The following is a 16,466-nucleotide window of genomic DNA, read 5'->3' on the forward strand; positions in this document are numbered from 1 at the left end:
ATGCGACCCACACGTTCTTGTGAAATGCCGATTGTGCTTGCAATTTCTGTTTGAGTGATACGAAGATTGTCCTGAACCAATATGTAAACATTTTGCTTGTGAAACTCGGTGGCTACTCTCTCAGGACGTCCAACTCTTTGTCACGCAGGTCAGATGTTCTCGCCTCAACATCTTTAAACTTACTCGCCCAACGACGCACATCAACACAATCACCATAAACTGCTTCCATTCTCTGATAAATCTGCTTTGGGGTGACACCTTATCCTGTCAAGAATTCAATGACTGCACGCTGCTGAAATTGAATTGACGGACCGTCTGCGCAGGGTTCCATGCTGTAACAACACAACCGTTCAATGCTAAGGCTTCCCGCCAACTGGAGCTGTAGAAAAGAGGCTACAGAACAAGCCAGACCTGCCGCATACCAATGCTGCCAACTGTTGAAGAGTTACGAAGGTGGAGGCATTACTTTTCAGTCAACCCTCGTAGTAACAGAAAACTAATAGCGCTCCACAGAAATTTGTGCAAAGGACATGAAAATTGTGAATAAAAATGTTCGTAACATGAAAATGTGCTTATGCTTCATAAGTGAAGTTATAGTGCAACCTCCAGCACGTGATCAGATGAGAGGGAACGCAGATACCAGCCAAAAAGTCAAGTAAATATTCCACTGAAGATGGCTTAAAGTAAAAGGCGAAACGCTTCTGGAAGGAATAAAATACACTGCAGCAAGACAAGGTGGTTTTTATTTACAAAATGAGTGTGTCTGTGCTTGCTAAGGATGATGGCCACGCAAACAAGCTTATTATACATAATTAAATTTGTGCAGAACTCTATATATTTATTTAGTAATCCAGTTCCTCTCCTCAAGAAGTATTCAAAAACTTAACACACAAGGAAAATGCACAGCGATCATGCAGCTCAAGGTTTGTGTAAATACAGTGTACACTCACGAGTGGAAGGTAGAAATGACACTCATGTGGAGGTGGTTGACTAAGCGGCCGGTGTCAGCAGGTCGCGGAATTGCGGTTAGCGTTGCTAACTCCCGATCACCGGCGGGTCGGGGAACTTATCCGCTCGGGACTGGGTGTACGTGTTGTTCTCATCATTATTTCATCATCATCGACGCTCAAGTCAGCGAAAAGACGTCAAATAAAAAGACTTTCACTAGATGGTCGATCTTTCTGGACGGTGGTTCACCGCCAAAAATGAGAAAAGGCACGTTTTTTGAATTCCCGGTATGCGTTTTCCTTCAATTTGTTTCCTGTCAACTGCAGGAAGTATACCTTCTTGAACAGGTCTTGAGAAGAGGAAATTTACTACTGAATGAAAAATATAGCGTGCTATTTAAAAAACACGTATTGTTCTTCATATCTTGGCAATGAACGAAGTTACAAGGGCTATCATGCTGTTTAATGTACCCTTTTTAGCTAAACTAAATTTACTTAATATATTTTTTTTTATTTTGATTTTCGACTAAAAGTTATTTCGGATGGTCAAGATAAATGGGACACCGTTTCTTGTGTTCTGTACATGCAGGAGAAAGAACAAACAATAAATGTTGGCTAACACAGTTGTTTACTAAGAGGACTGCATACTGTAGCTTCCATTTGCCCATACCGATAAGACATGTAATATGATCGCAAATGATGCGAACTATAGGCCAATGGCCTATAGTCTTTTGACGTCGACCTACATAGAGGGAAACGATCATCATAACAAAATAAGGGAAATCAGAGCTCGCACGCGAAGATATATGTGTTCGTTTTTTCCCCGCGCTGTTCGAGATTGAAATAATTGTGAATCATTGTGAAGGTGCTTCGATGAGCCCTCTACGAGGCCAAAAAAAAAAAAAGGTTCAAATGGCTCTGAGAACTATGGGACTCAACTTCTGAGGTCATCAGTCCCCTAGAACACAGAACTACTTAAACCTAACTAACCTAAGGACATCACACACATCCATGCCCGAGGCAGGATTCGAACCTGCGACCATAGTGGTCGCGCGGTTCCAGACTGTAGTGCCTAGAACCGCTCGGCCACTACGGCTGGCTCTACGAGGCACTTAAGTGTTGTTGAATTGGGTTTCTGCATGGAATTCCAGCTTAATAAATTAAAAACTTTAAGTGGCTGGTCTCTTGGTAATTGGCATTAGATTTCAGGGAATCACTGGAGAAATTTTTGGAAACGTGTGGTAATGTCTTGTGGGACCAAAATGCTGCGGTCATCTGTCCCTAAGATTACACAATACTTAATCTAACTTAAACTAACTTACGCTAAGGACAACTAACTTAAACTAACTTACGCTAAGGACAACACACACACACACACCCATGCCCGAGGGAGGTCTCGAACCTCCGACGGGGGGAAGCCGCACGGACTGTGACAAGACGCCTTAGACCGCGCGGCTACTGGAGAAATAAAACTGCACTTGTGCCATTTGGCAGCCTTAGTTGATGTTGGTCGGTAGTAGCATGCAGGAAACGGACTGCAGCGCTGTACCACTGGAAACCTCCTCAACCGGCGCGACGTTCAAAGGCTTCATTTTTTAGTCTACAGTCACTCGTTAAACGTGCACTGGGAATTACGACACCAGCGCGTGCGACGAAAAGGCAGATAACATGCTCAAAGAGGTCAATACAACTAGAAAATGTTGCACCTGTGAAGTTTCAGAAGTGATGGCCAATATGCAGGGATATGACAGGAATGATCATTCGAAAGAAAAAAGTCAGGTAAACATGGGCTCTAAAACGCATACCTTGAGGGCTACGAGCAATTCTTGATCTTCAATACTCTCAAACAAATCTCTTCTACCGCAAGCTCTTTGGTTCAAATGACTCTGAGCACTATGCGACTTAACTTCTGAGGTCATCAGTCGCCGAGAACTTAGAACTAATTAAACCTAACCATCACACACATCCATGCCCGAGGCAGGATTCGAACCTGCGTCCGTAGCGGTCGCTCGGCTCCAGACTGTAGCGCCTAGAACCGCACGGCCACTCCGGCCGGCTGCAAGCTCTTTGCATTCCAGATTTTGAAAAGTGGTAGTACTGACCAAAACAAAACAAAAAAGTCCAGTACACATGTGGTCTAAAACGCATACTTTAAGAGCTATGAGAACTTGTTCATCTTCACTACTTTGAAATACAACTCTTCTAACGAACAAGTGCTCATAACTTCTAAGGTATACATTTTGGAGCACATGTTTACTGGACATTTTCTTCTTGTCTTGGCCCATACTGCCACTTCCTGAAACATGGAAAGCAAACTGCGTAGAAGATATTCATTACACAGTATCGAAGATCAAGAATTGCTCATAGCTCTTAAAGTATACGTTTTAGAACCCATGTTTACTTGACTTTTTTGTTTAGAATGATCATCCCTGTCATATCCCTGAATATTGACCATCACTTTTGAAACACCCTGTATACACAAGCCGGCAATAACTAACCCAGACGCAGCCCCAGACGACAAGTTCGTACAGGTAGACGTCTTCCTTGAAGTACTAGCAACATAGTTGATCAGTAGAAAAAGCTATAGAGGTAGAAAACGATCTTACGAAGAAATTCTATGCAAAGTCCCACTGCCGGTCGGTAACAGACTCAATTTCCACCAAGAAGACAAATGAAATCAGGGACACTCAGTGTGCCAGAGAAAAGACATATCAAAAATGACGCTTAGCTCTGCAAAAGACGCAATGTTTCACAATAGAGGAACACCGGTAAAATTAACTGAGGTCCGTCATACTCACTCAGACGTTCAGGCCACTATATTTGAATAAGAAGTGCAACTAGCAAGTTTCGTACTTATGAGGGCGCGCTGAAAATTAATGACCCGAATTTTGTATGTGAAAACTCTTAAAGCTTTTTAAATAAAACATTCTACATCATTGCTATTCCGCTGCCGCTAGAGGGCTCCGAATTGTAGCGTGTAATGCGGCGGTGCGTAACGTAACTATGTCGTTGCGAGAGAAACAGTGTGCTGCAATCAAGTTTCGAATTAGAAGAGTTCGTCCACACATGAAGCACCCTTACCTTCAGCATGACAATGCGAGACCATACACGAGCACTTCGACGTCTGCAACAATCCGACGCCTTGGTTTCACTGTCATCGATCGTCCTCCAAACAGTCCTGGATTGGCTCCATCCGATGAAAGAACACCTTCGAGGACTTCACTGTTACAGTGACGAAGCGGTGCAGCAGAGGCGTGGCCTTGGCTCCGCCAACAAAATCGGACGTTCTACATTGATGGTATCAAGAAAGTGGAAATATGTTCTTCGCCAGGGTGACTACGCTGAGAAATAACTATGTAGACATGAAGAATAAATATGTAGAATGTCAGTAACGTTTATTTTATTTAAAAAGGTGTATTAGTTTTCACATAAAAATTCAGAGGTGTTCCTTTTTCAGCACGCCCTCTCATTTACATATAAATTATCTCTTAATAAGGGGCGTCAAAGGAATTCTTGCAATATGTAAATAGCTTGGGCGAGAACATTTTAATGGGTTCAAAATGGTTCAAATGCCTCTAAGCACTATGGGACTTAACATCTGAGGTCATGAGTCCCCTAGACTTAGAACTACTTAAACTTAACTAACCTAAGGACATCACACACATCCTTGCGCGAGGTAGGATTCGAACCTGTGACCGTAGCAGCAGCGCGGTTCCGGACTGAAGCTCCTAGAACCGCTCGGCCACAGCGGCTGGCCATATTAATGGGTGAGACCATTATCACCTGGGGACGTTGTCAACAACAGAAATGGCATAATACACGATAGATACTTAGAACAAGAACCAAAATGCATCAGAAAAAGCTATAATGTACCCACCTTCACTATCCACCGAGGATAGTCTATATTAGACCACTGTTTATTTTAGATGACAATATATGCTCACCTTAGCGTATCATGGGCAGGAGACAACATCTGAAGCGAAGATATGCCCAATTCGTCAACTATCCGTGTCAATATCACTACCTCACTAACTGAAGAGAACATTCATCAACCTAAAAAATTAAAACAAAGTCCATCGACGTCTGGAATTATTAAGGTTTACTCTCCAGAAGTCTTCTACAACCATAAGGGATAAATGGCATTGCACAACTAGAACAGGTTTGGCCGGCCGCGGTGGTCTAGCGGTTCTGGGGCTGCAGTCCGGAACCGCGGGACTGCTACGGTCGCAGGTTCGAATCCTGCCTCGGGCATGGGTGTATGTGCTGTCCTTAGGTTAGTTAGGTTTAAGTAATTCTAAGTTCTAGGGGACTTATGACCTAAGATGTTGAGTCCCATAGTGCTCAGAGCCATTTTAGAACAGGTTTAAAACATAATACTAGATGCGATAACCCGAGTAACTGAAGAATGTACGTCATAGAAGGTCATGAAACCTCGCGTCGGAAGAGAACTACTACCCATGCTCAAGACCATAATATAAAAGAGGCGGGCTTTGTAACTGTTCTGTTGGTTCCCAGATTACTATAACAGCAGATGGAATTGCCGCAGTAGCCTCATTAAACACCAACAGGTCAGAAAGCTGGACTGCCTAAGCCAGTATCTGAAGCACAGAAAGGTTGGAAAACACTGAAAAATTTTCAGAAAAGTGACAACATAACTAGAGGAGAGAGTTCCTACTCCTGCTTGTAAGAATGCGATAAAAGTGCAAACCTTCCGAGGTGTACTATGTACTAGCGAATGTACACAGCTTCTTAACTGACCCCACATTCGATATGGAAGTGGAAGAAACAGTCATCCACAAATTTATTATTTTTACAAAAGATGTTGGTCACTGTAACAGAAGCAGAAGATACCCTAACCTACCAATAAAAATAAAAAAAAAAATAAATAAAAAAACACTCGCTAAACAGAAGTGAAAAAAAAACAACGCCCTTCGTGCATAGATGCACACTGCTCTGCAGGTAACATAACATATTAAGAATTCGGTGGAAGTGCATGAAAGAGCGGGAGCATGTCGCAGAGGTCTCCCATCCGTGAACGGGAAATAGGACTCACATGGCGTTAGGCCAGAATTACTGTAGCGCCAAATAGGGCTGGCCCTCCACCCCACGAGACAGTTGAAGAAACGGGAAAAGGCAGTGAGTGTCGATCACCGAGCAGCTATGGTGCCCTAAGGTTGTGTTCTTCATTACAGCACGGCACGGACTGGATGAGATCACACGGGGAGGAATTATCAGTAAACTGGAAGAAGGACGAAGTGTGAATAGTATAACAACATTGTTTCGCGCGCATGCGGTCTTGCCGCAGTGGATACACCGGTTCCCGTGAAATCACCGAAGTTAAGCGTTGTTGGGCGTGGCCGGCACTTGGATGGGTGACCATCCAGCTGCCATGCGCTGTTGCCATTTTTCGGGCTGCACTAAGCCTCGTGATGCCAATTGAGGAGCTACTCGACCGAATAGTAGCGGCTTCGGTCAAGAATACCATCATAACGACCGAGAGAGCGGTGTGCTGACCCCACGCCCCTCCTATCCGCATCCTCCTCTGAGGATGACACGGCGGTCGGATGGTCCCGGTAGGCCACTCGTGGCCTGAAGACGGAGTGCATGGGGGGTCAGAAGGAGAATTGGTCGACCACGGGCAACTACAGCTTCAGATAACCGTTACATTGTGCAACAGGTAGGAAGTGACCCACTTCAAACAGCAGGTGCAATTGCAACCACATTTAACAGGACAGTAAGTCACGAGATCTCACTTTCCACAGTGACAGGGCGGCTGCATGAGGGTGATCTCTTCGCCCAACGACCAATACACTGTGTTCCGTCGACACCTGCACATCGTCGACACAGTTTGCTATGATGCCAAGAGCTTAGGGACTGGACCGACAGGAGTGGGGTCGTGTGATCTTCTGGGATGAGGGGAAATTCAGTATAGGTTGTGACTCTGGACGTACTCTCATATGCCGAGAGGTGGAAACACGTGATGTGCCCAGGAACGTTTTCGAATATGATCGTTTTGGTGGTCCAGGTGTTATGGTGAGAGGAGGCTCAATGATGGATGGGCATGCTGACTTCCAAATCTTTGAATACGGTACACTCACCTTTCAACATTATTATGACACTGTACTCCTTCCTCATGTGCGTATTTTCAGGGGTGCTTTCGCCACTTAGTTCATTCTTATGGATAAAATCCTCAACCGCATCGAATAGCGCAGGTGGAGGAGCTCTTGGAACGAGAGGGATTCGGCGAATGGACTGGCCTGTTCGTTTCCCCGGCTTAAATCGCATCGATCCCGTGTGGTATGCGTTGGGAAGACGTACTGCAGCACATCCATATCCACCGACGACCATCCAGTAGTTATCGGCCACGCTGGTGGACGAACGGAACGCCCTGTGGACTTTATCACAGAAGGGTTGTGTATTGCATAGTGGGTATATATTCCTCCAGGTTCGTGAAACTGTGAGGGAGAAACTTGCACAGTACTGGGGGTACTCTTGGATGTGCTACTGTATTGCAATTTCCTGACATTCTTGTTTTTGTTAGATGCCCCGTTGACAACGACCGGGGTGGTTGTATATCTACGATGGTTTACGTACTTTGCCATGATGTTCCTCTGCTGTAAATTGCAAGGCCACTCTTCCTGATAGCATCCCTGTCTCTCGTATGTCGAATCTTCTATACTTTTTTCTAATTATAGATAAAATTGCATTTCTTTTTCTTGCTGACTGTATTTTTAGGTCCAGTATTCTCTATGCGTGATGCCTTTTTTTCTGCCGTCTTTCATTGTTTTCCTCTTTTCGGAAGGACAGTTAATTATTTTTTACTGACAGTTCCTGTTCGTTAACGGAATTATGCTGGTAATGCTATACGCGTTGAGGTAACTGCTCTTTCATTTTCACTCCTACATATAAATGTACTATAGACAAGCTGTAAGATATTACATAAGAAATCATATTTCACGGCAGACGATGAAATTACCAGACAAGCATATGGTCCACGTATTTCTGCTGATCTGAGTATTTTTAGAGGACTGAAAGTCATCTGTAACCCTGCAAGTAGATTATTCTCGTTATTTCTAGATGACTAAAATGTAGAGGTCTGCCGCATCAGACAGCAGTTCATATTTCCAGTGCTGGAGGATGCGACACTGCTGTGAGCCAACACTTCACACCGTCTGGACGAAATGCGGTCTCGAACACTACAAAATGCCGTCTGGGGGATCTATACGCCCTTCTCATACGAGGATGGTTTGAAAAGTTCTCAGAATGAAATAGAAAGTGAAAAGTCTTTTTTTTATTTTTCAAAGCAGTCTCCATGTACGCTAATGCACTTACTCCAGCGTTGTCCAGTGCCATGATTCCATCTCGAAAATTAGATTCCTCTAGGTCTGTAAAATGCCCGTCAATTTCCTCTGTCAGTTCTTCGTTTGAAGAGAATCTCCGTCCACCGATGAAAGCTTCGAGCTTGGGGAAGAGTCGGAACTCTGAAAGAGCTAAATCAGGTGAATAAGGCGTGTGTGGCAACAAAATCAAATGGTTCAAATGGCTCTGAGCACTATGGGACTCAACATATGTGGTCATCAGTCCCCTAGAACTTAGAACTACTTAAACCTAACTAACCTAAGGACATCACACACATCCATGCCCGAGGCAGGATTCGAACCTGCGACCGTAGCAGTCGCGCGGTTCCGGACTGAGCGCCTAGAACCGCTAGACCACCGTGGCCGGCTGTGTGGCAACAATTCATATTTTATTTCGTGTATTTTTGCATGGTAACGACACTTCTGTGAGCGCGCATTGTCTTGATGAAAGACGACTTTTTCCTTATCAATCGTGACATTTTTTCACGTACTTTTCGCTGTTGTTGGTCCATGAGGTTAGCGTAATATTGTCACATAATTGTTTGACCAGTGGGAAGAAAGTCTATCAGCAGATTCCCTTTTGCATCCCAGAAAACTGGCGCCAAGACCTTCCCGGCCGAGCGTGCTGCCTTTGGTTTCTTTGGTGGTGGTGAATCAACATGTTTACATTGGTTTGAATATTGTTTTGTCTCTTTGGTATACTAGTGTACCCAAGTTTCATCTGTCAACACAAACCGGCACAAAAAAACCTTGTTGGTTGCTCTGAAAACGGGTCACATATTGTTCGGGCATTTCCAATCTGATGCATTTCTGATCCTGCGTTAAAAGTCGCGGCAACCATGTAGCAGGTCACTTTTTCATATCCAGTTCCTCTGTTAAAATGTGATATGTCCTTTCAGATGACGTCTCCACCGCTTCAGCAAATTTCTCGCACTCTCAGTTGGCGATCTTCATGACCCCTTATGTACTTTTGAGTAATTTATGGGCTAGTGGCACATATTGGCCGACAATTAAGCGGATCATCATCTAAACTGTTCTGATGAAATTTGAACTCGTTTATTCATTTTGAAATAGGTGAGTATAAAACTGCAGAGACCCCAGTATGTTCTAAACGTAGGCATGGCTTTCCTTTACTTTCATACCTCTCTTTACAAAGTACATAATCACTGTCCAAATCTCGATTTTTTTTTTCGGTCTTCACAAATTACTACATGGGAACAACAACAGAGAGACGTCCGCACCACAGATATCTTTTCAGAACACAGACGCCTCTCGTGTTTACCAGTAAAGGCTCAAATGGCTCTGAGCACTATGGGACTCAACTGCTGTGGTCATCAGTCCCCTAGAACTTAGAACTACTTAAACCTAACTAACCTAAGGACATCACACACATCCATGGCCGAGGCAGGATTCGAACCTGCGACCGTAGCAATCGCACGGTTCCGGACTGCGCGCCTAGAACCGCGAGACCACCGCGGCCGGCTTACCAGTAAAGGATGCTCTGTTATTACGCGGAACCTCGTTGCGCTAGTGCTGACAACTGGTGTTTATTCCGTGAACTTTTCAAACTATCCTCGTAGTTTTCGTCTGCACCTTCAAAGATATTGTTTGACATAATGTGCAAACTGATATACATGAATCTTTTATGCCGAATGTGAGTCTACTTTTTTTCTGAACCAAGAAAATCGGAAAAACACTGCTGTACATAACGAATATCAAAAAGTGAAATGGAATGAAAAAGATATTATGACTGAAAACAGATTATGACTGACATTACAGTCGCCGGACATCCAGGACTAACTTGCTCGGAGGAGTGTGAAAGCTCCTCACTCTTGAGGTTTCGTTCCCCTTCAATAAAACCTCAAGTCTTCGGTTTTCCATTACACCCCAAGTCACGTCTCCCGCGTTCTATATAGCAGGCTGTAGCCAGCAGTAAAGTTCTTCTTAAAAGCTCATTTTTCAGCGAGCTATGTGTCACTGTGGTAACACAGGGCATTCGCATTCAGGAAGTCCGTGGTTCACTTTCCCTTCATAAAGGTTTGGATTTTCCATGGCTTCCCTAAATCACTTAAGCCAATGCCAGGATTTTTCTTTTTCTTTTTAAACAGGACAAGGCCAATTTCTTTCTCCATCCTACGACAATCCGTAGCCAATGAAGTAGTCCAAAGAACGTTAAACACGAATAATATTTTTGTTGTGAAATCTTCGCGTGTTATCAGCCGTTATGGAGGCAGTGAAATGCGCCCACAAAGACTTCAATCCAAAAAAATTTTTTTTGTTGTCCTTTTCACCTCTGGATTACACTTAAGGCACTGCGATATTCGGCAGACTGCCGCTCTATTATATTAGTGTTGCCGTTTGAAGGATGCCTTTTCTCAGCTTCAGCCGTAGTGGATAATACTATTGGTAGAGGTCTGCGCGGATAAGAAAAGTGCAATCCGCATCCGCACCGCATCCGCAAGGTCCTAATCCGCAACCGCATCCGCAGCAATTAATCCGCATCCACAAGTTCCTTATCCGCATCCGCATATTTTTAAGTTTTGAATGAGTAATTAATAGTAATAGACAGTAGTACTTAGAATTATGGTATGTAATGACATAGTTATTGTTAGGGTGCCATTTCTGCGACAACTTAACTACTTTTGACTTCTTAAATCACAGGAAATGCTCTGTGCCTACTCTAAAGCAGACCATTCCAAACAGGAAAGCATTGGCGCTCCGGAACACACACAGTAGCGGCTCAGATCTCGTGAGATTGGAAACGCTATTTAAAAAAATAAAATTCAATGTAATAGTATTAAATGATGAAAATACGTGTATAGAAACAATTATATTTGGCTGCTCTTGTGCCAAGGCAGCTGAAAATGACGATGGTTTTAAACTGTTACTAGCACATTGCATCATTTACCGACAGTTTTTTTGTACTCACTGCTTGGATGTGTCAAATTTTGAAGCCATTCATGTCAGCTGATGATTATATTATAGCTTACGCGTTCAGTCCTCGTCATTTCCAGGTGAAAATATTTACAGTTTTAGTCCTATACTGCAAAACGCTGGCGCACCTGTGAAAAAGTTAAACTGCCAGCAATAATTGACGTTGTCTGGAAGAAATAACTCGTCTTCCGAAGAGTGACAACAAAATCAGTGGTTATAGAAATTAGGAGTGGTTGGATAAGGTAGCAGTTCCTTAGCACTCACTGCACCGTACTTGGCCCCCACATCAATAAGAAATTGTGCCGTCTCGAGAAACCCAGATCCACACGCAACTTCGAATGGTAAAATGTCGTTGCTGACAAGATTGATAAGATTTTCTGTCGCGGCTGTCTTCAAATTTGGCGGAACTTCAGGAACTTTCACGTCTCTCTTGGTATTTATATAAGTAATTATGCACGAATGTTTTAGCAAATTTGAAGTTTCACTTTTGTGTCCAGTGTAGGAATATACTTTTTTACATGCAAAACAAGCCACTATATCTATTATCTTTTCGTTGCCATCAAATACGTATGCGAATTTTTTCCAAATTGGCGATTTCAATTTGTTTTCCCTCACTAATGAAAAATCACCTTTTTCCACCTTACACCAAATTGTATCCTTCGATATGGTGTTCATTTGAAGAAAGAACTCTCACTGATATTTGCTACAATGCACGTTGTCACTCGTTCACTACAAAGCGCTAACTGAAGGCAGCGGAAAATTGCCACGGGCACCTGTCTGGTAGACAGTGGGCAGGTATGCCACCGAGAGAGCACTTCACAGGCCACACAAAAGACACGGTCGCGGAAACGGATTAGGCGCAGGTCTCTTGGGTATAGCAACGCCGGTCGTAGCCAGGGGGTAAGGACAATAGACATCAGCCGGCCGAAGTGGCCGTGCGGTTAAAGGCGCTGCAGTCTGGAACCGCAAGACCGCTACGGTCGCAGGTTCGAATCCTGCCTAGGGCATGGATGTTTGTGATGTCCTTAGGTTAGTTAGGTTTAACTAGTTCTAAGTTCTAGGGGACTAATGACCTCAGCAGTTGAGTCCCATAGTGCTCAGAGCCATTTGAACCATTTTTTGAACAATAGACATCCACTCTACCCGGGCCCTGCAAGATTCCAAGAATGTCAACAGAATTGAAGTTTTCAACTAACATTGCAACATACGTACTGGGCAAGTTGCTCATTATCCGCAGATGACCCGCGGATATCCGCGCCGGTCGCGATTTCATCCGCCAAGTAACAAATAACGCGGATATCCGCATCCGCGCAGACCTCTAACTATTGGAATATACAAGCACCGTTTCTTCTTACAACTGCAATCTCCAACGAGCGTGATGTCGCTGGGACGTTAACTCCAGCATGTCTTTTACCTGGATTCTCCGTTTGTAAGCTAGTGCAATATACTTACTGGAGTTAGTCAAAAACAGTTAGTTACAATACACCAGAAAATGACAAATATCCCAGCACGATATGGCATGAGATGACGTTTTACAACCGGAAGAGGAAATGTTGGTTCTAACCATTTCGGACTTAGTAAATCTTCCCCATTTGTAATCCGCAACCACTGGCGTTTTTTCCTAGAGTCGTTTAAGAGTTGTGCCGTGCAATTCTACGTTCGCACTATGTTTCTAGAGATACAAACACTTTGCAACTACATCCGTATTTTATTAACAGTGTGTATTTTATGCCAGTTAGTCTACTTTTGGCAGTAAATTGTTATTTGTCACAATATTATCTGCGAATGCCAGACAGCCTACCGTATTCCTCTCTCTCTCTCTCTCTTTTTTTTTTTTAAATAAATCTTGTAGGACTTAACTGCTAAGGTCATCAGTCCCTAAGCTTACACACTACTTAACCTAAATTATCCTAAGGACAAACACACACACCCATGCCCGAGGGAGGACTCGAACCTCCGTCGGGACCAGCCACACAGTCCATGACTGCAGCGCCCAAGACCGCTCGGCTAATCCCGCGCGGCCCTCTGTCTTCAATCGCAACCGTATTCCACTGACTCACTCCTTTCATTTCTAGTAGCCATTGCCTGATCACCTTATTGAGGACACAGTTAAAGATCAAAGGGGAGAATCTACCTTTACGTCTAGCTCTGGATTTGATCTTACAGGACTCTTAAAACTTCCCTCTGAACTTGACCTTGGATGTCGTGTAGCTTAAGGTCTGATTATTAGTTCATAGGGTTTTCATTGGTTTTTCTATCCAAACTCATCTTCTCTAAAATTTGGAACAGTGTAGGTGTACCCACTGAGTCATAGGATTACTCGGAGTGTTTTTTATTATAATTGTACTTGCATTTGCTTACTTTGAAGATAGCAAACTCATTGACTATTACGTGTAGCAGCTGTATCGTAGTCTGCCGACAAGACAGCTAAATGTGGCAGTCGTCTTTCACCAATGTTCGGCCTTCATTACCCTTTTATCATCACCAAGCCGCGCGAGGTAGCCGCGCGGTCTTAGGTGCCTTGCCACGGATCGCGAGGCTCCCCCCGTCGGAGGTTCGAGTCCTCCCTTGAACATTGGTGTGTGTGTGTGTGTGTGTGTGTGTGTGTGTGTGTGTGTGTGTGTGTTGTCCTTAGCGCAAATTTGTTTAAGTTAGATTAAGTAGTGTGTAAGCCTAGGGGACCATGACCTCGGCAGTTTAGTCCAATAGGAACTTACCACAAATTTCCAATCATCACCAGTTTCCTGAAATAGTATTTGCAAGATTCTTTGAAAATATCAAAATGGTAAGCCATGTTAATGCTCATCATCTCCTTCACATGGAGCGTTAAAGTAGCTATTTTGCTAAGTAGCCCCGCTGTATCAATATCTCAGCTGTATTTAAATCCAAAATCAGCAGCGTGTCTTTCAAGGAATGATGAAGAGTTCATACGTGCTAGAATAACAACAAAAACGTAATATATAAGCAAGTCCTACTTCCAGTGGTCTTAAGACAGCAGATGCTTGAGGAATACAATGGTTTAACTTGTTTGAAAATACAGTTTGTCTATAGGTACAACGGCTAACAACTCCTATAATATTGACAATCTGCCATAGAAAGATTCTTCTTCAATTCCTTTTTATTTACACAGCAGACTGTACCAAACGAAACTTGGGGAGCTGCGAAAGTATAAGCGGCAGCCAAACGAAAACGAGCCAGATGAAAAAAAGTAAGTTGTTCATTGTTTCAGTAGTAATCACCGTAACTTTTAATAAATCTTTTCGACTGTGAGACAAGACGTTCAATGCCTTCGTGGAAAAGGGATTGCGATTGCCTGCGAAATCGTGATTGTACCTTGGCGTGCACCATTTCGTCCGAAGCAAATCGACGGCCACGAATATTTTGCTTCAGGGCTCAAAAAAATATGGAAATCGCATATCGAAAGATCGGGACTCTATTAACAATATGTGAGGGCTTCCCAGCGAAACTTCTTGGCAACGTGTGAGCGTGCATTTTCTTGGCAGGTTGTTTCGACAGCGCCGCAGAAGTTTCGCTGGGAAGCTCTTACGCATCCCCCATACAGTTTACCGTTTTGTCTCACAGTGGGATAAATATATTAACAGTTATGGCTATCACTTTTGAAATAATAACAGTTTACTTACTGACTACCCCTTATATTATTATGTGCAGTGGCAAGTGAATGACACATCTTCTCCCACACTTTTTCTGTTTGCTTCCTCCGACCTCGCGTCGCCCCGGTCCTCAGTCGGCAGAAATCGGAAAACATCGGAAGCCTTCGGCGAAACAGCATTTGTTTTGTTTTGTTTGATCACCTGCTCGCCGACTTTTGAGATCTAAAAATATAGTTTCGTAGTTGCAGCAAGAACCCTGTTGTTGAACACGAGCTAAGTGTGTAGACAGCAGCTGTGAGAACCAGGCGCACTGTTCTCACAGAAACCGTGTTAGCAATGGACGCATTTGCAGTAGCAGTCGCTCCTGTACTGTGTTAATCGAACGAAATGACGCCTGGAAAACAGCGTGCGTCTACAGTCTTATTGTAAGCAGAAGATAGGAACACGAGCGGTAGGAGAATTCGTGTACCGCTCTCGCCCCATTCTTAAAAAGTCTTTTTTTTTCCTGTGAATTTTTGCGCTCTTGGCGGGAGGCTGTCTCTCCACCCCCTCGGTACGACCTTGGCGTAGCGCCTCTCGTTATGAACTCAAGGGTCGCTCGGTGCGCAGCAGTCGCTCGCACGACGCAGCGAGGCTGTCATGTCGCTGTGGCAGAGGCCTACTGCGAGCTGCGGAGGTGGAGGAGGTGGCCGCGCAGTAACGCCGCTTTTTGCGCAGGTGGGCGCGTCCAGTGTAAATCAATATGGCAGCCGCCCCGGGCGCCCGGCTGCCCCAGCTCCACTCCACTCCACTCATTACGAACAAGCGCGCCGCCACATTCTCCAGGCCAGCGATTTCTAGCCGGGCCGCCGCCGGCGCACCCCAGCGCGCTGCCGCCTACTTTTCATGCCCGCCTTTGTCAGCCGCTTGCAATGATCGTAGCAGTGCCCTGGGCAGCTGGTCACGTCCGAGTCGATGATTCAAGAGATAGGAACTTCTTCCGTTTTCTAGGAAACGTAGTAGCATAGGCTTAACAGCATTAGAATTGCAGCGCTGGGGTATGCAAAGGCTGCCTCCGGTCTAACCTCTCGGCAGAGTCCAGACTGAAATGCATTTACGAGTACTGTTTTCTCTGCTGTAGACATCTCGTTGTGTAGGCTTGAATTTCGCAGCTGTCCCATCAGCTGTCAAGTTGTTACCACACAAAGAAGGTAGCTCTTCCGTATGGTTTCAGAGACCTTTTCAAGTGTCAAACATCTGTGATGTATATATGCAGACTGAAGCGACGAATAAAAATTTGTGGCAAGGCTGGGATTCGAATCTGGGTCTTCCGCTAAGTAGACAGATGAGCTAACCACTATGCCACCCTGTCTCAGTGGCTTTGTACAACTGCACAGACTACCCTAGCATGCCTCCCTCCTCAATGTGGAACCATGCAGTCTCATTTCATTAGAAGGACCTGTGCCAGGGTTTCAGGCAAGATCCCCTGTTTCGTTCGAGCTTGAGATGCTATTTGAATACAGTTGGAGAGCCTCTGCAATGGTATCGAGTTAGGGGGAATACGAAATGGGATGAGGCGTGAATGGGAATTTGGAGTGAGGAAGGACTTGTGCCAGGGTAATCCCTGAAGGGACCCT

The 16,466-nt window shown here is 44.4% G+C and overlaps 1 protein-coding gene across 1 annotated transcript in view; it reads left to right on the forward strand.

Annotated features, from left to right (window-relative positions):
- LOC126249415 (translation initiation factor IF-2-like) overlaps positions 1-16,466 on the forward strand; it is a 134,563-nt gene that overhangs the window by 98,628 nt on the left and 19,469 nt on the right. The window contains exon 3 of the mRNA XM_049951069.1: positions 15,568-15,747. Coding sequence (XP_049807026.1) covers positions 15,568-15,747 — 180 coding nt within the window. The remainder of the gene's footprint in view (positions 1-15,567; positions 15,748-16,466) is intronic.

This window comes from Schistocerca nitens, chromosome 3 (genome assembly GCF_023898315.1).
Source record: "Schistocerca nitens isolate TAMUIC-IGC-003100 chromosome 3, iqSchNite1.1, whole genome shotgun sequence".
Lineage (NCBI taxonomy): Eukaryota > Metazoa > Arthropoda > Insecta > Orthoptera > Acrididae > Schistocerca > Schistocerca nitens.